Source organism: Lolium perenne, chromosome 7, assembly GCF_019359855.2.
Source record: "Lolium perenne isolate Kyuss_39 chromosome 7, Kyuss_2.0, whole genome shotgun sequence".
NCBI lineage: Eukaryota > Viridiplantae > Streptophyta > Magnoliopsida > Poales > Poaceae > Lolium > Lolium perenne.
The window spans coordinates 67,016,788-67,040,310 of record NC_067250.2 but is presented as its reverse complement, the minus strand read 5'-3'; the positions used below and the strand labels follow the sequence as shown (position 1 = coordinate 67,040,310).

The 23,523-nt window shown below is 42.8% G+C and overlaps 1 protein-coding gene and 1 long non-coding RNA gene across 6 annotated transcripts; one reads left to right on the top strand and one right to left on the bottom strand.

Annotated features, from left to right (window-relative positions):
* Positions 1 to 2,979: 2,979 nt before the first annotated feature.
* Positions 2,980 to 8,674, bottom strand: LOC127315963 (DNA (cytosine-5)-methyltransferase 3-like). Its single transcript, XM_071823925.1, has 19 exons — positions 8,211 to 8,674; positions 7,998 to 8,103; positions 7,096 to 7,335; positions 6,920 to 7,019; positions 6,205 to 6,353; positions 6,049 to 6,114; positions 5,749 to 5,961; positions 5,611 to 5,666; positions 5,440 to 5,506; positions 5,023 to 5,352; positions 4,871 to 4,939; positions 4,699 to 4,785; positions 4,550 to 4,637; positions 4,301 to 4,422; positions 4,112 to 4,216; positions 3,995 to 4,038; positions 3,836 to 3,905; positions 3,607 to 3,710; positions 2,980 to 3,284 (listed from the first exon to the last, which is right to left on the bottom strand). Exons 1-19 carry the CDS (start codon positions 8,672 to 8,674, stop codon positions 3,080 to 3,082), a joined length of 2,685 nt encoding a protein of 894 aa, XP_071680026.1. The 3' UTR covers positions 2,980 to 3,079.
* Positions 8,675 to 17,059: 8,385 nt separating this feature from the next.
* LOC127317204 (uncharacterized) lies at positions 17,060 to 22,976 on the top strand. 5 transcript variants are annotated; one of them, XR_007860982.2, is made up of 5 exons: positions 17,060 to 17,856; positions 17,976 to 20,261; positions 20,416 to 20,748; positions 22,073 to 22,249; positions 22,372 to 22,976. It is a non-coding gene; the product is annotated as an uncharacterized lncRNA (long non-coding RNA). The 5 variants fall into 5 exon arrangements; XR_007860985.2 differs by having other exon boundaries at positions 17,060 to 18,062; positions 20,203 to 20,261; positions 22,372 to 22,941; XR_007860983.2 differs by having other exon boundaries at positions 17,060 to 19,754; positions 20,203 to 20,261; positions 22,372 to 22,941.
* Positions 22,977 to 23,523: the final 547 nt, after the last annotated feature.

Genomic DNA, 23,523 nt, shown 5'->3' with positions numbered 1-23,523 from the left:
CCAGTTTCATTTCCCGCACGGGAGTTCATGTGAGTACTAAATCAACCTAGATACGTGGCAACATTCAACTGGCTGAAAAAGTGTATGTGCGCGAATTGAAAAACAGCTAGCTGTTAATTTAGGTGCGATAAATCACTTAGTTTTTAGTACAGAAAAACTATAAATCAACATATTCTGCAGCCATACGTATGCACGGACGGATCTGGGGGATGGATTCCAGCATAAATTTCCTCAGGAACGGATCTGGATATTAATAGATCTTCATTCAAACCAAAAACAAATAATCAAGAGAGGCTCAAAGAAATACTTCTGTAGTTCAGCAGCGCTCCAGCTGCGGCCGCCGGGACACCGAGCTCCTAGGCGACATCAACGGGAATGGCGACGATGCAGGTCACCGGCGCCGCGAGCAGCAGGCCGCGGTAGGCAGCCCTGGAAAGAAAGTGTACAAGTCAAGTACATCACAAATCTCAAGTAGGTAACAATTGCAGTTACATTTTTTTCGATAAAGGGAATATATTAATATCAAAAAGATACCAATTACACCCAGCCTCTGCAACAACGCATCACCCTAATGGCACTACGGATGCACACAGCCAAAAAAAGAAAAGAAAACTAAGAAACAAAAGTCCCGCTACAGTATCTCGGGCCTAAAAACAGCAATACATCCACCGCCAAGACAACACCTGAAATACAGACTCTCCAAAAACGACGCCTTCAAGAAGGGAACAGTGCTCTAACACCGTCGTCGCCCGATCAACGATCTTAGGTTTTCACCCTGAAGATAGTCTCCGCTCTCAAAACAATGCCTCCAACAAGGTCATTGCCAGGCACAACCAGTTAAAGCCAGACCTTGGGTTTTCACCTTGAAAGGTAGGACTCTGAACTTCACCTGTGTTGTCGCCCCCACTTTCATACCGCTGCTGTGAAGTCCGGAACACCAAGCAAGTCCCTCAACAGCGCGGAGACTTGAACCTCCCTTAGCTAGTCCTCCCCTCCGGCCTTCATGAACTTCTCTTTTTCCGACTTTCATCATGGATCCATAGTCACTTGATGTCAACACAGAAAAAGAGCTTCGCGCCGCTCCCTCCAGAACCAAACGGTTGGAATAAAAGCATGGGTGCGCACGACCGAATACCACCGATCCAGCAAACTCCAGGCAAAAAGCACTGTTACATTCGCCGGCGGAGCCTTCCGAAACTCAACACTCCGGCTAGATCACGAGTCCAGGGCTCCGGTAGGTCTTCCTCTTCACGCAAGAGAGACCCTAGGACTACCGCCTTTATTCAGGTCGGACCCCCACGTCGGCGACCATCCCGGGCTGGCCACTCCAACCCTCCACCGGTGACTCCGTCGTCGGCTTCCATGCATCTCCATCTCGCCGCCGGAACGCGTTGATAGATCGATAGATCCACCACCACCAACCGCAGATCGACCCTCTCCGGCGAAGAAGAGGGCCACCTCCACCGTCATACCCAAGGCTGCTGCCCCGGGCGACCTCGTGTCGCGGGTGCAGTTACATGTCCGGATCAAACTCTAACTTGTCAGCTTAACTGACAACAACAACAGTTTGGAAAAATAAGACTGTAGCTGAATCAGCCGCAGTGCCATCGTAACCACTCAAAGCATGCTGCTTCATTCGTTTCCCAGACGGACTCAAATGTGAGTTCCCAGCAACAAAGGAGTCTGCTTACAGTCCTGCAGGGAGCCCTTGCGAACCTGCCGGGCAGCACGAAGAGTGCGTCATTGTCCTCTTTGTGCTTGCACAAAGCTAGTCATGGTGCTCCAGACTTGCATGTAACTGGCAGCATATCAAAGATCAGCAAGAGCAGATGTTCAGTTTCAGTTCCGTGTTACATAAAACCACAGCAAACCACAGGGACCTTGCAACCTCGCATTTCACAAACAGTCAGAACCGAGGGCCTGCTTCAGGTGCAGAATAGCCTACATTTAGAAACTGAAGTCTGATAACATAAGGCAGCTTATGATTTTTATGACCTCGTCGAGTTGCTATGCTCTGGTAACGACTGTCAGAACCGTCTCATCCAACGGCCTGCAAAAACATCACAGCTCTTTATAAGAAAAATGAACTGAAGTCTGATAACATAAGGCAGCTTATGATTAAGATGACCTCGTTGAGTTGCTATGCTCTGGTTCCAGCAAGGAAAGCAGTAAATGTAAGGCCTGCCCCCGACGAGCATCATTGTGTATTACTCTTTAGCAAGTGAAACTAGTTGCACAACTAAGATCAATCATTCATGCAATGAAATATTCATGTGGTAGCAGCATAGGAACAGTGCTTCTTAAATTTTCATGCATATCCTACTCTCAGCTTTGCAAATCTTACTTGGCTGAGCTACAATGACTTATTTCATCGTGGTGACATCTAGAGGACACACAAACGTGCAAGAATCGTCATCACCCATTTGCTAGCTCAGCCAGCACATGGACAGACCAGGTTGTTTGCAACTAAATCTCACAGCAGCTAATATCATCCAAAATCCATGAAATTATATCAAGGGAAGCAATCAAAGAAAACTATTAATCAAGGAACATTGAGGACGTGTACTTACTTGCATCTTTCCTGTTCCCTTTTGTCTGGTGGAGATCACTGCCCGATGTTCCTGCCATTGGTACTCATTTTCAAGGTATCCAAAGAGAACAACATGCACATAGAGTAGACACATATAACACTTCAAATTAAATAAAACCTGTAGTTCTGTCATTTCAGTTTAACTGACGTCAACTCAGTTCAGCAAGCAGATGATTCAACACTACACAGAACCTGAACATACCCGAACGTAAACAGACAAACAAGCAAGCAACAGCCATGATGTGCCACAGCTGGAGGAAATATTTGATTGTTCATACAAAGATAGGATGATTCACCAATTTATTGATGAAAATCATCAATCAGGATCAAATATCATGTCTCAAAAAAAAAGAATGTTCAGAAAAAAGCACTCAATCAGCTGTGCCCTCGTAACCAATCACCAATCCTAAAACCACTATCAACAAGCTAGTCCAGTTTCAAAATTGCTTCGAATTCTAGAGACCAGCAGAAAAGGAAGCTCTCTGAATCCTACTGCTCCGCAACCTTGCCTACAGGCAACTCAACCGATGAAGCCCTCACAACACCCTCAGTCTGCCCCGGGCTGAAGAAGTTGGCGGGCAGCTTGAACAAAGGGTCGCTGCTCCCATCGTGCTTGCCCAAGTACGCCAGGCCCAAAGAGTAACCGAGAGCTCGGGCGACAGGCACCGCCACCGCATTGCCGACTTGCATGTACCTGCACGTATCATTATAATACAGGGAATTTATAATCACGAAATATATATTGATTCAAGCATATTCTCAGTTGGGGTTATCATACAACATCTGTGTTGCAATGATGTTTTCTTTCTATATTCCATTTTTACCAATCTCAAACATAACAAAGCAAGAACTAAAATCCAACATAACCATCCAAGTTACAGAATTAGAAGATATGGCTCCAAGCTGCAATGTTTCAAGGGCCAAGTATGAAGGTAATACAGGGAGAAAAATTGAAGTTCAGTTTCAGCTTCCAGTTTCGTTTTACATACAACCAGAGGAAAAGCTCATGAACTTACCGTTGTTTGATGGGACCATCCATGCGATAGTAATCGGGAAAACCCTGCAGCCTTGCATTCTCACGGACAGTCAGAACACGGGCCTGACTCGGGTGTAATACAGCCTGCCAGCAGCAACATGAAACACAATTAGAGACTCTAAACCTGAGACCTTCGAAACTGAACAAAAGTTTATGTGCTTCCTAAATGGTCATATCAGAAAAATGAGGCAGCCTATGACAAAGCTGACCTGGTTATGTGGCTCTGCTCTGGTCACCACTGTCGAAACCGTATCATCCCCCCACAGTCGTCCAAATGGCCTACAAAAGCATTTCATCATGTATTTTACAAACAACATCAACAAACCAGTATAGTTACAGAATAAAAGCAGTGAGTATAGGGCACTCACTTGAGAGACTTTCCCCCCACGAACTTCATGGCGTAATTGGGAACCTAGACAAGTAATCTTCAGCAATTGTGACTAGATGAGGAAACAAGATAAGACACTGGACAATAGAACACATACTAATGGTTTGCCGGACTCAAGGTAAACTCGTGGAACGTTAGGGTCAAACTCGACGACATTGTTTGGCCCTACTTTTACACCTTCCAGGTCACGGAAGTTGGCACCCTAAAACACATAATTCAAAATAGTCATCGAAAGGAAAAGGATTGGTCATCACACAACAAACAATGGAAAGAATCAGCCACCAACCTTCTTGTACGGTATTTTCTTAACCCGTTCATAATCATCTGTGTTGAGCTTCAAAGGACGGTGATCCAATAGCTTTCCTTCTCCAGGACCAGCTTGATCACCAAACGAGAAGTCCAACATTTCTACAACATTTGAACAATGTTTAAAAAATCACATGACAGCTATAAAACTAAATTGAAATGCATATGTAAAACGTTGCACACAAAAAATAGGCATATATTCGTCTTGTCAACAGTGCTATATAAGCACCTCTACGAGTAAGACGGATGTATCTCTGAAATTCCGTCTTTGGTTTTTCGAGATAGTCGATTATGTCATCATATTGATCGTTACCAACCTGCATAGAAGATGTGAGATTAGATGTAGATAATGACATAAAAAAGTCAAGTGATACATGCCTCAGGCAAATCTGAGATCGCATCGTGAAGAACCAAAGCCTTATTCAAGATTGGCATTTGAGCTTCATTGTATGCTACAATGCTTTGCTGCAACAAAAAAAAAGATGCTCAACATATTTACACTTCTCAATGGACTTCATTATGATCTCATTTACACTATGATTTTACTTACAGCGAATGCCTTTGGCGCCCCACCTCGTACAACGACATGATGCGTGGGGAGAGGAAATGCTGGCACAACCTACATATCCAAATTCACTGGGTCAATCATCTCATCAATAAATTATTAGCAAAATTTTGTGCTGATTAGGAATAAAAACAAACCATTGTAGACAGGGCACCCCATAGGAACACGCGCATGCGGAACTGTGGAAGCCCGTAACAGCCAGCAACCATAATACCTAGCCGAGACTGGTATTTCATGGCAACCAAACGGCTCAAGGCATACTTACCTAGATATCCTTTAGAAAACTTAAGAATATCCAGCACGTTTTCCATCAAAACGTATTTCGGCCGCAGATAGGAAACAACATTCATAAAAGTGACCATCTGCATGTTCTTGTCATCTTTTAGTGGGGCATCACTGTTTCTAAACCGATTAAAACCGCTTATCCCTTGACAAGGCGGCCCCCCACATAAGACATCTACATCACCCTTTAAAATGTAAGGGAACAAGTAAGCATCATCAACCAATCTGACGTTCAAGTTCAAAATTAAGGAGACAGACTAGCGAGCACTCACAGGCAAAGGTAAGATTTTTCGCATGTGGCCTTCTTGAACAAACTCCATTATTTTTAATGGGCAGTCACTGAATAAAACACAAGAATCAGTGCACTACATATAGATACTTTCTATAATTGCATGGAAATAAACATTATTTTGGAATAGGAATCTGGCAAAGTAGGTACAAACCAGTTGTCAATAGGTTCCCATGTATCTTCTTCCCGACCAAATCCCTTCCATTGGACCTGTTCAAAGACGGTATTATTACAACAACCTGAACAGCAAAAGTACCAGAAATAGAAAGGAATCAGATGGACAGTATAGTACTTTGAAATAAATGCAACTTTTCCTATTGGCACCGCCATAGCAGATTTCAGTGAGCTTGTCTACGACAAACTCATCCTTCTCGAGGTCACCATTTTCCTCCTCATCCTCCATGGGAGGATCTGCATAAACATTGTTACCGTGGACATATTTGTCACATAGAAGGGCCCATTCCTTGAGGAGACAGAGAAAATCATCCGCTTTCATGTTCCAAACCTATAGTCAGAAATCACAAGAAAAAAATCTGAGTTAAAAGAGGAGGATTAGTACCACTAGAAGAGAATTAAAGATTCATGAGTCAACCTCGGTTTGTGGATGGTTAGATTTCAAGCTTTTGCATGCGTGGCTGTTAAAGTCAACCGCCCATCGCTGATATATAATAGGAAAGGAAATTAGTATAGACATAACATAGGGTGATAAACAAGTTATTATTTAGAAAAAAATAGGGTGGAACAATACTGTCTCAAGTTTCAGGCCAGCTAGTGCTGCACCCATGCATAACCCCGTGGACATGCCACCACAACCAGAATAAAGATCAAGCAAAGCTGCTGTTGTCACGGAGGTATTAGCCTCCGTATCAGATGAAATCCCTGAACTTTCATTAATATCTACATGCAAAACAAGAGTTATAATCCCAAACTGGAAAGTATATTCAACAAATGATCCAAATTACTAATACGCTGAGAGATTATGAATTACATGTACTCATTCCCTAAGAAGTAAGAAAATATTATAGTTGACTAAAACAAAGATAAGTTTAACTAATAGATAAAAGTTCCTAGGCACTGGCTACCCCTAACCTAATTATATCTCTTTCAACAAAAAATATTCTCGACTGTTTGAATGAACACAAGTCACATGCAGAGAAAATAATGCCATCGTAATTTCTACTGAACCAATCTGCACAATTATGATCCAGAACAACAAAAGGGATGGAAATAGGACAATCTTCTTCGATTTTAACTTAGACCAAGTTATGATAAACATGGACAGATGGAAAATAATTTCATATATATTCTCTAAGATCTTCAACTATCACGAGTTAATTCAAACAACTAATAGAGTTACAAGAAAATTTAACAACTTAACGGCACTGGAGATATTCAAAGTATTAAGTAGGTCAACAATTAATTTGCAAAAGTGAACATTGTTCCCAGGTCACAACAGCAATTACCATTTCTGATGTTTGCAAACGTCGAGTAAGCCCCAACATACGACATGTCATAATAAAGGTCCCAATCAGCCGATAGTTGGGATTTTGTTTCCTGATCAAGCTGGAACAAGGAGTTGAGAAAGTTTAGAAGCAACTACATGAAGAAAGCAAGCGCAGTTCTAAACAACAGCACTGACCTTCGGATCCACTTGCAATATCTTGACTTTTGACACGATGCAGTCAAGCGGGTTATCATTCCTCTCGTCAGAGAGGAATACCCGCTTTGGGTCATGACTGTGATCATCCACCAACTTCGTGGTTGAGATCATTGTGTCTTCAGGCCGGAAAAACCAGCGGCACGCAAAGTATCGGCCATGGTCGGTTCCCTCGAAAAGTTCCGTGATTCTGCCGATGTAATGAGGTTTTTTTTCCTCAGCCTACATACAGGAATGAAGAAAAGGGAATGAGGAATGACAATACGTATATATGCCAACATCTGACAGACAGAGATAATTGTTTACATCAGCAGCCATATTCACAGAAGCAGCTGGAAAAAAAATCTTGTACAGCGAACTAGAATTTTATATGGTTGAGGCACAATTAATAACCATTTCCAGAAGCAGGAAGCATAATGGCAATAAAATCAGGTGCCCAAACAGAGGATTACAATTATGGTTCAGTTAACATCACATTAGAATCGGATCTGAATAACATGAGGTGTAGAGACGGAGTAATAATACCATGGAGGCTTAAATAACATTCAGAAGTCATTCTGTAGCAGCAAGTATAACTGCAAACATCTACTGGAAATGAGCAACCATGTTTACAATGAGGGGTGTCACATGGATCCAATTTTGGTACTAGAAAAGCGATTGTGCAACCCAGACAGGGGTGGGATCGAATTCAATCTGTAGAGAAAACTAGCTAGATATGGCCAAGTAAATGTCTAAATGTCTAAGATATGGCCAGGATCTGACAGCATCAATAACATATTCCAGTGAGCAATGAAAACAAACATGCAAATAACAAACAGATGATCACAGGTTTGACAGCGGCAAGTAATTAAGGCATGTTGACAACCAGAGGCCGGTGCATTTACCGTTACGTAGACATCATCACCGATGCTGTACACGATCTCTTCCACCTTGGCTGCACTGTAATGGCGCCTCGCCTTGATCTCCTCCTCCTCCTCCTCCTTGCCCTTCCTGCACAGCAACATTCAGCGCAAGATTTCCACGCAAAGACGTACGGGAGATGGACGTACTCGGGAGTAGAATAGATGATATGCATGGGCGCGCGACACCGTACGTACCTCTTGGCTGCCGCGGCGGCGACCGGCATGTAGCGCTCGGGAAACGCGGCCCGCGCCTCGTCAGAGGGGACGGGGTCCCCGACGAACTCGGGGTCGCCTTCCTCCCAGGCCTCGGCGGCGCGCTGCGGCGCCACCCTATTCCTCCGCTTACGCTGGCCTGGTTCCTCGTCCGCGAGGAGGGCGGCGAGCTCCTCCGCCTCGTCTTCCGCGAGCGTGTCCTGGTCTGGCTCGTCGGCGCACTGATCGTCGTCGTCCTCCGCCGCCGCCGCCGCGTTCTTCTTCTTCCTACTGGTAGGCGCCGTGATCCTCCTCGCCTTGCGCACAGCATTCGCCTTGGTCGTCTTCTTGCCGGACGCCGACGCGGCCTTGCCGCGCGGGCGCCTGATCACGACGGCAAGCGCCTCGTCTGCGAACCTCTTCGGGGGCTTCGGCTTGCGGGACGAGGAGGCTCGCGCCGGCACCATTGCTCGTTCGTCGATCGTAAGGGTTTGAACTTGGAAGAGAGGAGGCGTGTGTGTGATCGGGGCGGAGGAGGAGGGGTTTAAGAGGAGGAAGGTGGCCATGACGGGCGGAGTGGAGCCCGGATTTCCCTCAGCACGATCACGGTGAAAAAGATTGAGTCGCAACGGTCAGCTGCTGCATGGGAAGGTGGAGGAGTGATTGGAGCAATACACATTTATTAGTGTTCCAAAAAAACCTTATATTTCGAAATGGAGGTTCAGATGATTGGGTTGATTTGTTTCTTCTTTCCATACTGTGTACGTCTTCACATTTGAAATCCCTGATTTTGCAGTATTTGCCGGGTCAATCACACTCATCTTTTTGTACTTGCCTTGCACACGTTGTAATATCCCAATTAAATGAGGCACGTCTAAATAGTATATATTCAGCCAAGCATATTACGGAAATTCAAATTGTTCTTATGTCCATTCTCGGTTTAGTTGCAGAATTCATTTTCTCGATAAAGGGCACTTTATTATTTAAAAAAATGCAGAATCTAACATATTACAGAGGTAAAATTCTAATTGTTCCTATGTCCATTTCCAGTCTAGTTGCAGAATTCATCACATTATTTATTTATTTTTATTTACTTGTCATGTAGCAAGTTTTTCAGATTTTTATTGTCCGTTCGGCAAGGATCCTCGCGGAGCAAGAGAAACATGCTAGAACGGCATGTTTCGGAAAAGTTAAACGAATGACCAGCAGTATTCTTCATTATCTCTTAAGAGGCAACTCTCACTTTTTTTTTTTTTGAGAATTCAGCACTTCATGGATCAAATAATGTCAATACAAAGTTTCTCGCGGATAAACTCCGGGACCAAACCACGGAAGAAAATACTACCAAAGCTTTCAGCTCTACGAGCTAAACAATGTGCTGAATTATTACGACGACGGATGGCGGCTAACATGACAAAAGTCACCGAAGACAAGGACGCGGCTAGCGTTTTGATGTCCCCAACCACCACTGATGGGGCCTAAGGCCACGTGGGTTGCCCGATCTCACGAATTGACCGAGGGAAAGGCGGGGGAGAGGAAGAACACGAAGAACACGGCGATGAACACGATGAACACACGAAAACACACTCCAACCCGATACAATTCCGGTTTACTCTCGATAGCCCGAACCACTATCACGATAGAATCCCTCAAGGAGAGACACGTAGAATCCCCGAGAGAAAGACCGATATACGATCTATGGAGTCACACGTGTGAGAGACCGCGGTAGAATCACAAGTGCGAAAGATAAATCATATAAGTAGTGCCTTGATACAACTCATAGATTTGTGTCTAAGAGAGGAGGGGGTTTCCCTAATCCCAAAGGGATGGTGGAGGCATAAGCCAAGTTCTCACTCAAGTTATGTCTACCCTAATGAAGGGGAGGTGGGAGCCTATATATAGGGAGCCACTAAGGAGGGGCAGTTTAGGCATACAAAGGGATAAAGGGTTCAGATTTGATGCTTTGTAGTGGGGCGGCCGTGCCGGCACCCGTGGGGCATAAGTATCGTCGTCCTCAGGCATAGTAGTAGGGCGATAGTGCCGGTGGAGATGGGCGGCAGTGCCGGCACCTGGGCGGCGGTGCCGGTCATCCTGAGCAGCAGTGCCGGCCTTCCTTGCGCGTCTCTTTCTTCCTCCATGGCGACCTCGGCCTTGAGTGTGGTTTTTGTCGTTGATGCACATGATGAAGCGAAGACCGTAGGTCGGGCTGCATCATCTCCCCCCACTTGAAAAAGAGTCGTCCTCGACGATGAGTCTTTGTGAACGTGTAGAGGAGGTAGATGACACCAACGCTTGAATGTCCCTTCACTTGTCAAAAGCCCTATCAATAGCACAAGAAAAGCAAAGGAGCAATCAAAGCGTAGCCAAAGTTCAACGGGTTTAGCAAGAGAGCGCAAGTAGAAGGAGGTTGATACGTCTCCGACGTATCGATAATTTCTTATGTTCCATGCCACATTATTGATGATATCTACATGTTTTATGCATACTTTATGTCATATTTATGCGTTTTCCGGAACTAACCTATTGACGAGATGCCGAAGGGCCAGTTGCTGTTTTCTGCCGTTTTTGGTTTCAGAAATTCTAGTAAGGAAATATTCTCGGAATCGGACGAAATCAACGCCCAGAGTCTTAGGATTGCATGAAGCTTCCAGAACACCCGAGAGTCGCCAGAGGGGGGCCACAGGCCCACCACACACCAGGCTGGCGCGGCCAGGGTGTGGGCCGCGCCGCCCTACTGTGACACCGCCTCGTCGACCCTCCGACTCCGCCTCTTCGCCTATATAAAGGTCCCTGACCTAAAACCTCGATACGGAAAAGCCACGGTACGAGAAACCTTCCAGAGCCGCCGCCATCGCGAAGCCAAGATCTGGGGGACAGGAGTCTCTGTTCCGGCACGCCGCCGGGACGGGGAAGTGCCCCGGAAGGCTTCTCCATCGACACCACCGCCATCTTCATCAACGCTGCTGTCTCCCATGAGGAGGGAGTAGTTCTCCATCGAGGCTCGGGGCTGTACCGGTAGCTATGTGGTTAATCTCTCTCCTATGTGCTTCAATACAATAATCTCATGAGCTGCCCTACATGATTGAGATTCATATGATGATGCTTATAATCTAGATGTCATTATGCTAGTCAAGTGGGTTTTACTTATGTGATCTCCGGAGACTCCTTGTCCCACGTGTGTAAAGGTGACAGTGTGTGCACCGTGTGGGTCTCTTAGGCTATATTTCACAGAATACTTATTCACTGTTATGAATGGCATAGTGAAGTGCTTATTTATATCCCTTTATGATTGCAATGTGTTTTGTATCACAATTTATCTGTGTGCTACTCTAGTGATGTTATTAAAGTAGTTTATTCCTCCTGCACGGTGTAATGGTGACAGTGTGTGCATCGTGTAGTACTTGGTGTAGGCTATGATTGTGATCTCTTGTAGATTATGAAGTTAACTATTGCTATGATGGTATTGATGTGATATATTCCTCCTTTCGTAGTGTGAAGGTGACAGTGTGCATGCTATGTTAGTACTTGGTTTGGTTATGTTGATCTGTTATGCACTCTAAGGTTATTTAAATATGAACATTGAATATTGTGGAGCTTGTTAACTCCGGCATTGAGGGTTCGTGTAATCCTACACAGTTAGTGGTGTTCATCATCCAACAAGAGGGTGTAGAGTCTAGCATCTATTTATTTATTCTGTTATGTGATCAATGTTGAGAGTGTCCACTAGTGAAAGTATGATCCCTAGGCCTTGTTCCTAAATACTGCTATCGCTGCTTGTTTACTGTTTTACTGCATCTTTACTTCCTGCAATATTACTACCATCAACTGCACGCCAGCAAGCACTTTTCTGGTGCCGTACTACTGCTCATATTCATTCATACCACTTGTATTTCACTATCTCTTCGCCGAACTAGTGCACCTATTAGGTGTGTTGGGGACACAAGAGACTTCTTGCTTTGTGGTTGCAGGGTTGCATGAGAGGGATATCTTTGACCTCTTCCTCCCTGAGTTCGATAAACCTTGGGTGATCCACTTAAGGGAAACTTGCTGCTGTTCTACAAACCTCTGCTCTTGGAGGCCCAACACTGTCTACAAGAATAGAAGCACCCGTAGACATCAAGCTATTTTCTGGCGCCATTGCCGGGGAGGAAAGGTAAAAGGCACTCATACTCCGGTCCCAGGTAAAGTACTTTTCTGTTGCCGTTGTGTGTGCGCTCGAAGCTATTTCCTTTAGATCCTGCAATTGCATCTTTTTGTTTCTTGTTTACACTAGTTTGGCAAAATGGACAACAGTGAGCTTCTTATTCTATTTCCTGATTTAAGACATGGATGGTTTGATGCGAAAATTAAAAAACCCATGGAACATATTAGTATGAACACTTTGAATACCATTGTTGCTAATGATATAGAAAGTTCTAAGCTTGGGGAAGCTGGTTCTGATGAGCATGATCTTTTTAGTCCCCCAAGCATTGAGGAGAAAATTTACTTTGATGATACTTTGCCTCCTATTTATGATGATTATAATAATAGTAGTCTTTTAGTACCGCCTGTTATGGAGGATAAATTTGATTATGATTACAATATGCCTCCTATATTTGATGATGAGAATAATAATGATAGCTACTTTGTTGAATTTGCTCCCACTACAACTAATAAAATTGATTATGCCTATGTGGAGAGTAATAATTTTATGCATGAGACTCATGATAAGAATGCTTTATGTGATAGTTATATTGTTGAGTTTGCTCATGTTGCTACTGAAAGTTATTATGAGAGAGGAAAATATGGTTGTAGAAATTTTCATGTTACTAAAACACCTCTCTATGTGCTGAAATTTTTGAAGCTACACTTGTTCTATCTTCCTATGCTTGTTACTTTTTTCTTCATGAACTTGTTTATTTACAAGATTCATATGCATAGGAAGCATGTTAGGCTTAAATGTGTTTTGAATTTGCTTTTTTATGCTCTCTTTTGCTTCAACTCTTATTTTTTGGGAGTGCATCATTAAAACTGCTGAGCCCATCTTAATGGCTATAAAGAAAGCACTTCTTGGGAGATAACCCATGTTTTATTTTGCTACAGTACTTTTGTTTTATATTTGAGTCTTGGAAGTTGTTACTAATGTAGCAACCTCTCCTTATCTTATTTTATTGCATTGTTGTGCCAAGTAAAGTCTTTGATAGCAAGGTTGATACTAGATTTGGATTACTGCGCAGAAACAGATTTCTGTCTGTCACGAATCTGGGCAGAATTCTCTGTAGGTAACCCAGAAAAATCTGCCAATTTACGTGCGTGATCCTCAGATATGTACGCAACTTTCATTCAATTTGGGCATTTTCATCTGAGCAAGTCTGGTGCCATTTTAAAATTCGTCTTTACGGACTGTTCTGTTTTGACAGATTCTGCCTTTTATTTCGCATTGCCTCTTTTGTTGTGTTGGATGGATTTCTTTGTTCCATTAACTTCCAGTAGCTTTGGGCAATGTCCAGAAGTGTTAAGAATAATTGTGTCACCTCTGAACATGTGAATTTTTGATTATGCACTAACCCTCTAATGAGTTGTTTTGAGTTTGGTGTGGAGGAAGTTTTCAAGGGTCGAGAGAGGAGGATGATATACTATGATCAAGAAGAGTGAAAAGTCTAAGCTTGGGGATGCCCCCGTGGTTCATCCCTGCATATTTCAAGAAGACCCAAGCGTCTAAGCTTGGGGATGCCCAAGGCATCCCCTTCTTCATCGACAACTTATCAGGTTTCTTCTCTTGAAACTATATTTTTATTCGGTCACATCTTATGTACTTTACTTGGAGCGTCTGTTTGTTTTTGTTTTGTTTGAATAAATTCATGCTTGTGTGGGAGAGAGACACGCTCCGCTGATTCATATGAACACATGTGTTCTTAGCTTTTAATTTTCATGGCGAAGGTTGAAACTGCTTCGTTAATTGTTATGTTGTTGGAAACGGGAAATGCTACATGTAGTAATTGGTATGATGTCTTGAATAACTCGATACTTGGCAATTGTTGTGCTCATGATTAAGCCCTTGCATCATATACTCTGCACCTATTAGTGAAGAAATACATAGAGCTTGTTAAAATTTGGTTTGCATGAGTGGTCTCTCTAGAGTCTAGATATTTTCTGGTAAAGGTGTTTGAACAACAAGGAAGACAATGTATAATCTTATAATACTTGCAATATGTTCTTATGTGAGTTTTGCTGCACCGGTTCATCCTTGTGTTTGTTTCAAATAACCTTGCTGGCCTAAACCTTGTATCGAGAGGGAATACTTCTCATGCATCCAAAATCCTTGAGCCAACCACTATGCCATTTGTGTCCACCATACCTACCTACTACATGGTATTTCTCCGCCATTCCAAAGTAAATTGCTTGAGTGCTACCTTTAAAATTTCCATTCTTTACCTTTGCAATATATAGCTCATGGAACAAATAGCTTAAAAACTATTGTGGTATTGAATATGTACTTATGCACTTTATCTCTTATTAAGTTGTTTGTTGTGCGATAACCATGTTCCTGGGGACGCCATCAACTATTCTTTGTTGAATATCATGTGAGTTGCTATGCATGTTCGTCTTGTCTGAAGTAAGGGCGGTTTTCACAATCAAATGGTTTGAGTATGCATACTGTTAGAGAAGAACATTGGGCCGCTAACTAAAGCCATGATTCATGGTGGAAGTTTCAGTTTGGACATAAAACCTCAATCTCTTATGAGAATATTATCTGTTGTTGAATGCTTAAGCATTAAAAGAGGAGTCCATTATCTGTTGTCTATGTTGTCCCGGTATGGGTGTCTAAGTTGAAGAATGATCAAAAGCGAGAAATCAAATGCGAACTTTCTCCTTAGACCCTTGTACAGGCGGCATAGAGGTACCCCTTTGTGATACTTGGTTGAAACATATGTTATGCAATGATAATCCGTGTTAACCCAAGCTAATTAGGACAAGGTGTGGGCACTATTAGTACACTATGCATGAGGCTTGCAACTTGTAAGATATAATTTACATAACACATATGTTTTATTACTACCGTTGACAAAATTGTTTCTTGTTTTCAAAACCAAAGCTCTAGCACAAATATAGCAATCAATGCTTCCCTCTGCGAAGGGCCTTTCTTTTACTTTTATGTTGAGTCAGTTCACCTATCTCTCTCCACCTCAAGAAGCAAACACTTGTGTGAACTGTGCATTGATTCCTACATACTTGCATATTGCACTTGTTATATTACTTTACATTGACAATATCCATGAGATATACATGTTATAAGTTGAAAGCAACCGCTGAAACTCAATCTTCCTTTGTGTTGCTTCAATACCTTTACTTTGATTTATTGCTTTATGAGTTAACTCTTATGCAAGACTTATTGATGCTTGTCTTGAAAGTACTATTCATGAAAAGTCTTTGCTTTATGATTCATTTGTTTACTCATGTCATTACCATTGTTTTGATCGCTGCATTCATTACATATGCTTACAATAGTATGATCAAGGTTATGATGGCATGTCACTCCAGAAATTATCTTTGTTATCGTTTACCTGCTCGGGACGAGCAGGAACTAAGCTTGGGGATGCTGATACGTCTCCGACGTATTGATAATTTCTTATGTTCCATGCCACATTATTGATGATATCTACATGTTTTATGCATACTTTATGTCATATTTATGCGTTTTCCGGAACTAACCTATTGACGAGATGCCGAAGGGCCAGTTGCTGTTTTCTGCTGTTTTTGGTTTCAGAAATCCTAGTAAGGAAATATTTTCGGAATCGGACGAAATCAACGCCCAGAGTCTTAGGATTGCATGAAGCTTCCAGAACACCCGAGAGTCGCCAGAGGGGGGCCACAGGCCCACCACACACCAGGCTGGCGCGGCCAGGGTGTGGGCCGCGCCGCCCTACTGTGACACCGCCTCGTCGACCCTCCGACTCCGCCTCTTCGCCTATATAAAGGTCCCTGACCTAAAACCTCGATACGGAAAAGCCACGGTACGAGAAACCTTCCAGAGCCGCCGCCATCGCGAAGCCAAGATCTGGGGGACAGGAGTCTCTGTTCCGGCACGCCGCCGGGACGGGGAAGTGCCCCCGGAAGGCTTCTCCATCGACACCACCGCCATCTTCATCAACGCTGCTGTCTCCCATGAGGAGGGAGTAGTTCTCCATCGAGGCTCGGGGCTGTACCGGTAGCTATGTGGTTAATATCTCTCCTATGTGCTTCAATAAAATAATCTCATGAGCTGCCCTACATGATTGAGATTCATATGATAATGCTTGTAATCTAGATGTCATCATGCTAGTCAAGTGGGTTTTACTTATGTGATCTCCGGAGACTCCTTGTCCCACGTGTGTAAAGGTGACAGTGTGTGCACCGTGTGGGTCTCTTAGGCTATATTTCACAGAATACTTATTCACTGTTATGAATGGCATAGTGAAGTGCTTATTTATATCCCTTTATGATTGCAATGTGTTTTCTATCACAATTTATCTGTGTGCTACTCTAGTGATGTTATTAAAGTAGTTTATTCCTCCTGCACGGTGTAATGGTGACAGTGTGTGCATCGTGTAGTACTTGGCGTAGGCTATGATTGTGATCTCTTGTAGATTATGAAGTTAACTATTGCTATGATGGTATTGATGTGATCTATTCCTCCTTTCGTAGTGTGAAGGTGACAGTGTGCATGCTATGTTAGTACTTGGTTTGGTTATATTGATCTGTTATGCACTCTAAGGTTATCTACACTTATATTTTTTTTTACTTAAAAAGGAGGAAGATGTTCCTTATTCTGCCCAGCAACAATACGTCAAACGTTTGGTCGTCCTCTCGTCGTACTCCCGTTCCGCACTTGGGCCGCGTCGTCCTTCCCGCAAACGTTGCCGTGGGCCGTGGCTTCGTCCTCCCGCCTCCCATCTCTCTCTCTCCCATCGTCACGCAACCCTAGCACCGAGCAGCCCTCCGCCGCCAGTCTCGCCTCCTTGCCCAAGTCGCCTCCCGCTGGAAAAGTTCCCGCAGTCTCACCTCCTCGTCGCCGGACTCCCGACCACCGAGCGAAGCGCCGCGTCTATACTCTCTCCCCAAGAATCCAGCCACCTCTCCTCTCGGCCTCTCCAGCATCCACACCTTGGCGACGGCCCTATCGGCCTCTCCCCCACATCCGGGGCCCTCACACCTCCTCCTCCAACGCCTCTGGTCTTCACCGTCTCTACCGCATGGATCCGGCGCCATCGCCTCCCCCTTGACCGTCAGTAATCCCCCTGCTTGTCCCTGTTCACCACCGCCCGACGCCCTCCATAGATCGTGACCAAGAGGAGCAGCACATACCCTCAAAAAAAGAGGAGCAGCACGGAGTCAATCTGGGCATGGAGGCCCAGATCCGACCTCCCCCCTCCTCCTTGCCCCTCTCTCTAATTCATTCTCTCATATTGCAAATCAATTTCGTTCGCGTTTTAGCAAATCTGTAGCAATCAGATTATTTACCATGTAATCCATTTTTCCGTAGTGAATTTTAGGTCACTGATGCACGAATCGAAGCATGGTTTCAGTGAATTTTGGGTCACTGGATGGGCACTCGTCAAGGCCACAACCGCCGGCGAGCCTGTCGTCGCGGACTCGACGGACTGCTTGGCAGGATCGGCTCCGGGTTCAGGTAGGTCGGCTTCTTGGCCTTCATCTTCGCGTGGGAGAAGCTCAATCCTCAAGCCCCCATACGCAGTTGTGTGAACAAGGTGATTTCTAATCGACTGCACTTGTGCGGTTTATTCTCAGAGCACATGTACTACTACTTAGCGGTGAGGTTTCAATGTTGATTCTTTTGGGGACAATCACAATTATTGCTCTCTTTCACTAACAAAGGTGAGCACTTCTCACCTATATGCACATACGTTCGTTGATTCAGCTAAAGCAGATACTAGATTGGTTGTGAATCGTTTTTGGTATAATACTCACAGCTGGGTGAATACCTAGAAGGTTGTTGTTTTCATTGACATTTCCGTCAATAAATTTAATTGTACTACATGATATGAATTGATGGTAAGAAGTTAAATAGTTTATCTTACCAGTAACTTTTACTTTAATTCAAATGTGCAGATATATTTCATCTGATGCTTTCATAAATTCAATTATTGTTTGTGGGATTCTGGGTGCAGAACAACATGGTGCTCATCATAATCGATGCCTGTTGTTTTATTCCTTTGCTGCAGACCAAAGTTTGCTTCCTTTTAATCAAAGATGCTAAGCAATTTGAACTAATTTATGCAATATCTAGCTGACAAACCTGAGGTCGTAAAAATGCTACTTTCATTTTGGTTAAATACATCTTGTAACAAACCTATGAGAAAACAATTGGTAGTTCTTTAACTTCTATTTTTTTTTGGAAATGCTCTTGTTACATATTAAGCTGCCAACCCTGAAGGTTGATTGAAAATATTCTGTTGTTATTTTACGACCATACTATAGTTTGATTGCTTGCTATAAGAAATAACCTTGTTACATACTTCAGTTTTTGTATTTCAGAAGATGAACTGTTCTTTCATATCATGATCATATAGGAGGATTATATTGATTAGCTCAATTTTTATTATTTTCCATGATTTTAAGACTGGTCATCGCATTTTGTCATGATCATCCAATAGTTGTCTCACATGCGAGTATAAAAATATCTAGGTTATCATTTAGCACATACGTTATGATCTGACTGATGGCATAAACTTTAGGACACCTGTGATATTGCATTGGCAGATACAAACGTGATAAACCTGGGTATTGAAAAAGAGAGATACAGTGCTATTTACCTAAGTTATTTATTGATCTCAATCAAGGTTCAGAATTTTATTAATTGATAGACGCAGAAAGAAAGGGAGGCAAAGTGCTTTTTACAAGTTATTTCTCGAGTTCTGTTCAATTTTAAGCAAGCATAGCGACGATTGGGACAGGCTCCTAATTGAAAATGAGACCGATGGTTTTACCATGTTGTGTAGTTTGTAGACGCACTACAGTGATTTGCATGTTCAAATATATGCATGTTCAAATATATGTATTTGCTCTCCAACTTTTATGGTATAGTGAACCATTGTGACTGCGTGACCTGAGCTTCTTCCTTCATGTTAGCTTAGTTAAGCTGTTGGTTTAAGCTTTATATAACTATGAACTGTAAGTATACATTTTGGCAGTAGTTCGTTAAAACAATAATTTGACCAACGTTTTGGCGTGATACATGGAGTAAATTTTGCAATGATTCAGATTCCCATCTTATTACAGATATCCCAGAACCACAAATAATCTTTATCTTTTGTATTGCAACCAAATTTTTGTGATCTTCCGTTTGCACAGGTATCATATGCACCGAAGGAGTTACAACCTTCTCTCTGTAGACAACTTGTAGGCACGCCCTCTGCACTCTGCAGCTTCCCGCTCCATAAAAGAGGCCGCTTCCATTGAATATGTATGCTTGCGTTATGAAAGCCTTAGTGTGCTGATCTATGACAAGCTTATCAGCAGATTGAATCTTGTCCTGGTCATATGGGTGTCAGTCTCCTGCAGCTGAATGTATGTTGCTTTCATAAATTTGTGTCTCCTTGGAGCCTGATTAGATCATTACTTCTTAATTTCCCTTAGGATCAACCAAGTTATTTATCTCCTATCAGTGTATAAGTAGGCATTCACCTGCAAAAGAAACTACTGGGTTCAGGTTATAGCATTACAGAATAGGATGTGAACTACATAAGTGGCGAGAATAGGAATACCTCAAAAGCGACTTTCTTCTTAGTATTTCACATCCTATAATAAGATAAGATACAGAAAGTGATTTTCATAAAGTAAACTACAGAATTCTTTGGGTTTCTCTAAAGCATATGATGAATTGCCTTTCTTCTTAGTATTTCACATCCTATAATAAGATAAGATACAGAAAGAGATTTTCATAAATTAAACTACAGAATTCTTTGGGTTGCTCTAAAGCATATGATGAATTGAGTACCTTTTCATGAATGTCCAGGAATTTTTATTGTTCAAAGGAGGCCCTTAATCAAAAAACTAATTTATTCTTTTTCCAAGGTCCGCTCTCAAACTTTTGCATTTATTTCCAACACAATTCCTTGATGAATATTATATCATCTTTGTTGCATGATTTTTTTGAATAAATGTCTATTTTGTCAGTTGTACACTTCCAGCTCGCATTGAAGTTCTTTCTAACACAGAAAATCATCAGATGTGTTGCGATGACTGCGAGGACACTTGGCACCGTGACGCAAGATCCAGATCATGCACCACCTCTCCGAGCATCCACGCCGCTATGAGGATGCACTCTTAATGCATATTTTCATGGAGATCTGAGGCGGTGGCTTGCTCTTCGACCTCAACGTGACCAAGGAGCACTACACCAAGTGTGATGCCGCGAAGCTCATCAAGACAATCATTTGGCTGTGGAGAGATGCCACTTGCTTGTCGTCATGCGCATGGACCTCAAGCAGGAAACTTCTTGTTTGCTGGCACCGCCAAGGACATGCCACTGATTTTGGGCTATCCATGTTCTAGAAGCCTGGTATGTACTATGTTTCTTTACTTTATGTTGACCAGTCTACCACAATTCATGATATAGAGATGGTCTTTCATGTGTAGTAATTTATTGACCGGTTGGAGCTTATTGGGATGATCAAGACGGCCATAGTACTTTCTAAACATTTGTTTAAAAAAGTCTTCCTGTTATTCTATATTTCCTTGAAAAGGGTGCTCAACACAGGGATTTTTTTGGTTGTCTTACTTGGGGCTATAAGAATCAATGTAGGCGTCTCCTTCATTGCGGCTACCTATTCGGTAGATTTTTTCCCTTCGGAATTGGGAGCATAATTTATATACATTTTGAGAATCATGGTTTTAAGGCGTCTGCCTTAGAACGCTTAGGCAATAAGGTGACATGGTAGAGCAACATAAATTTGTCCGCTTTAGGCACTTAGGTGTCAGGGCGGGGGTAGAACGCCTTACCGCCTTAAAAAACCATGTTGAGAATGCCTATTTTCCAGAAGGAAAATATTTGTTGCTCCCTCGAGTTAGTGTTGGTGATCTGATTCTATCATTTGTTGCTCTGATAGGAATTCTAATCTCCAACAAAGTTACATAATTATTGCAAATACAAGACAAGGGAAAATTATATAAAGAAATCTTCATGAAATGGTCAAATTGCAAAGAAAAGTGTTGCAAATTGTCAAATCCCCCGTCCCAATTCTCTACCACCTGCAATTATCGGTCTTTGCCTTATCTCTCCTATCAGTTATGTGGAATGTGATGGCCTTGATTCTGGTGTAATAAGTTAAGTAAATATAGTGTTAATTTTTGACTTGTTTCTCGAGTTGTAGTACTCTTTCAGGAAGATTTGCTAATTTTCTACATGACCAACATCATTAGTTGGTTTTTTATATGGACCTTTAGCTATTTTCCCTTAGAACTATCAAACTAATGTAGCCTCCACATTCATTCTAGCCTGTAGTCGGTGAATGCACAACCGCCTACTGTTAGTAATGCAGATGATGTTCCTTCATCTTTGGTGTAGGTAGCTTTTACTTTGAATTATGGGCAAATTTTAGCCATTTATTTGGGTTAGTGCAGAACTATAAAGCACAATCAGCTTATTGGCAACTCGTATCTGACTTTGTACCGGATTTAGTTCTCTTACAGTGGCATATGATTGCCATTTAGATATCCTACAATGGCATAATTATTGGCAATGCATCCTGGATTTTCATTAATATGTGTGCTAGCGATAAACTGATCATGTTTGAGGTGATATACATAGCACGAAGAAATTGTTACCGTTGCGACCTAAACCACTATTCATCTCTTTGGTTCTGGCTGATTGAAAAATGACACAGAGCTTCTTGTGTGCCCTCCAAGTTTACTTTGGCATGTTGATCTTCCTGGGGTCCATGGTGTACGACCCGCAAGAGATCATTTAGAGGGCGCACCACGACGACATGGACTACATCAAGCACGCGCTCACCCTCTTCACTGATTTCATCGCCGTCCTTGTCAGGATCCTCATCATCATGGTGAGCACCCAAACCACCTTCGCGGCATATTCATTCTCCATCCACTGTTTACCACAATTTATGGTCATGTTGATGTGGTATGATCTGATCTATTGTGCTGATGATGCTGTTTTCCATTGCAGCTCAAGAACGCAGGTGACAAGTCAAAAGAAGGCGGGGAGAAGGAGGGGAGGAGGAGGAGGTCTTGAACATTTCATCTGCACATAGTAGATACTACTGCTACTACCACCATCACTAATGGTACCACCACACTACGTAAGAAGGCCGGTGAAGTAACTTGTGTGTGAGGAGGAGGAGGAGGTCTTGAACATTTCCTCTGCACATAGTAGATACTACTGCTACTACCACCATCCCTACTGGTACCACCTCTGCTACGTAAAAAAGCTGGTGCAGTAACTTGTGTGTGTTCACTCTGGTAATTCGCGCGTGTGAATCTGATGCGACTTTGAAGCTTTTACTCACAGGGTTTTCATTCCGGATTTCCTGTACTCTTGCCGTGCTTCATGAATTGGTTGAATCGTGGAAGCATTCGTAAGTGAAATGGTTTCTGTTGTATGATTGCTCGTGTGTTTGTGGTTTGAACTTTGCACTGTTGATTCATTTTTGCGTTGAATGCATCTTTGTGTTGTTTAAATTTTATTGGATGTCCCTGAAGGTTCTGCCAAATGCATCTGATGCATGTGCTGCAGCCTTGTGTTGATGAGCTATGTTATTGTTGTGGTTGGCTCGCTGGGTCGTGCTGGCACCCTGTCTGTAATTCTGTCTTGTTGCATTGTTGTGGACTCAGTACGTAGATATGTCTCACAGTTCAGCCTTGGAGAGGCCTCTCAGGACTGCATGATTCCGAAATAGAACAAAATGCGAGGACGAGAAACACAGGAAGAAGATACCCAATATAAATTACTACCTTCGGTCTTGATTAATTGACCCAGCAGATTGCCGAGGTCCATGTTCAATCATACACACTCCACGTCCATTAAACTCAATCGGAGGTAGTAGCAATCTAGCATAGTGCTCCTTTGATACAATGCAACTATAGGAGAAACGATTAGTACCCCACTCATCTGATCCATAAATTTAACCTTAACCCTGGACACTTATTATGAGTAGTAGATTTCTATCTACCTTTAATACAAGACAAGATACTATTAAAGATGTATGAAAATAATACAAGACAAGATACTATTAAAGGGGTATGAAAAGCAGGCAACAACTAACTTCTAAAAAATGTCTTCTCAAGAAAAAAGAAGACTGCACTGCCAACGGTTGGAAGT

What these genes read in the sequence shown, in the direction of transcription:
- LOC127315963 (XM_071823925.1), bottom strand. Translation starts at nt 8,674, where the DNA reads ATGGTGCCGGCGCGAGCCTCCTCGTCCCGCAAGCCGAAGCCCCCGAAG. An exon ending in GAAAAATCTTACCTTTGCCT is followed by an intron (nt 5,353 to 5,439) that starts GTGAGTGCTCGC and finishes TACATTTTAAAG; the next exon opens with GGTGATGTAGATGTCTTATG. An exon ending in GTGGGGGGAAAGTCTCTCAA is followed by an intron (nt 3,906 to 3,994) that starts GTGAGTGCCCTA and finishes ATGCTTTTGTAG; the next exon opens with GCCATTTGGACGACTGTGGG.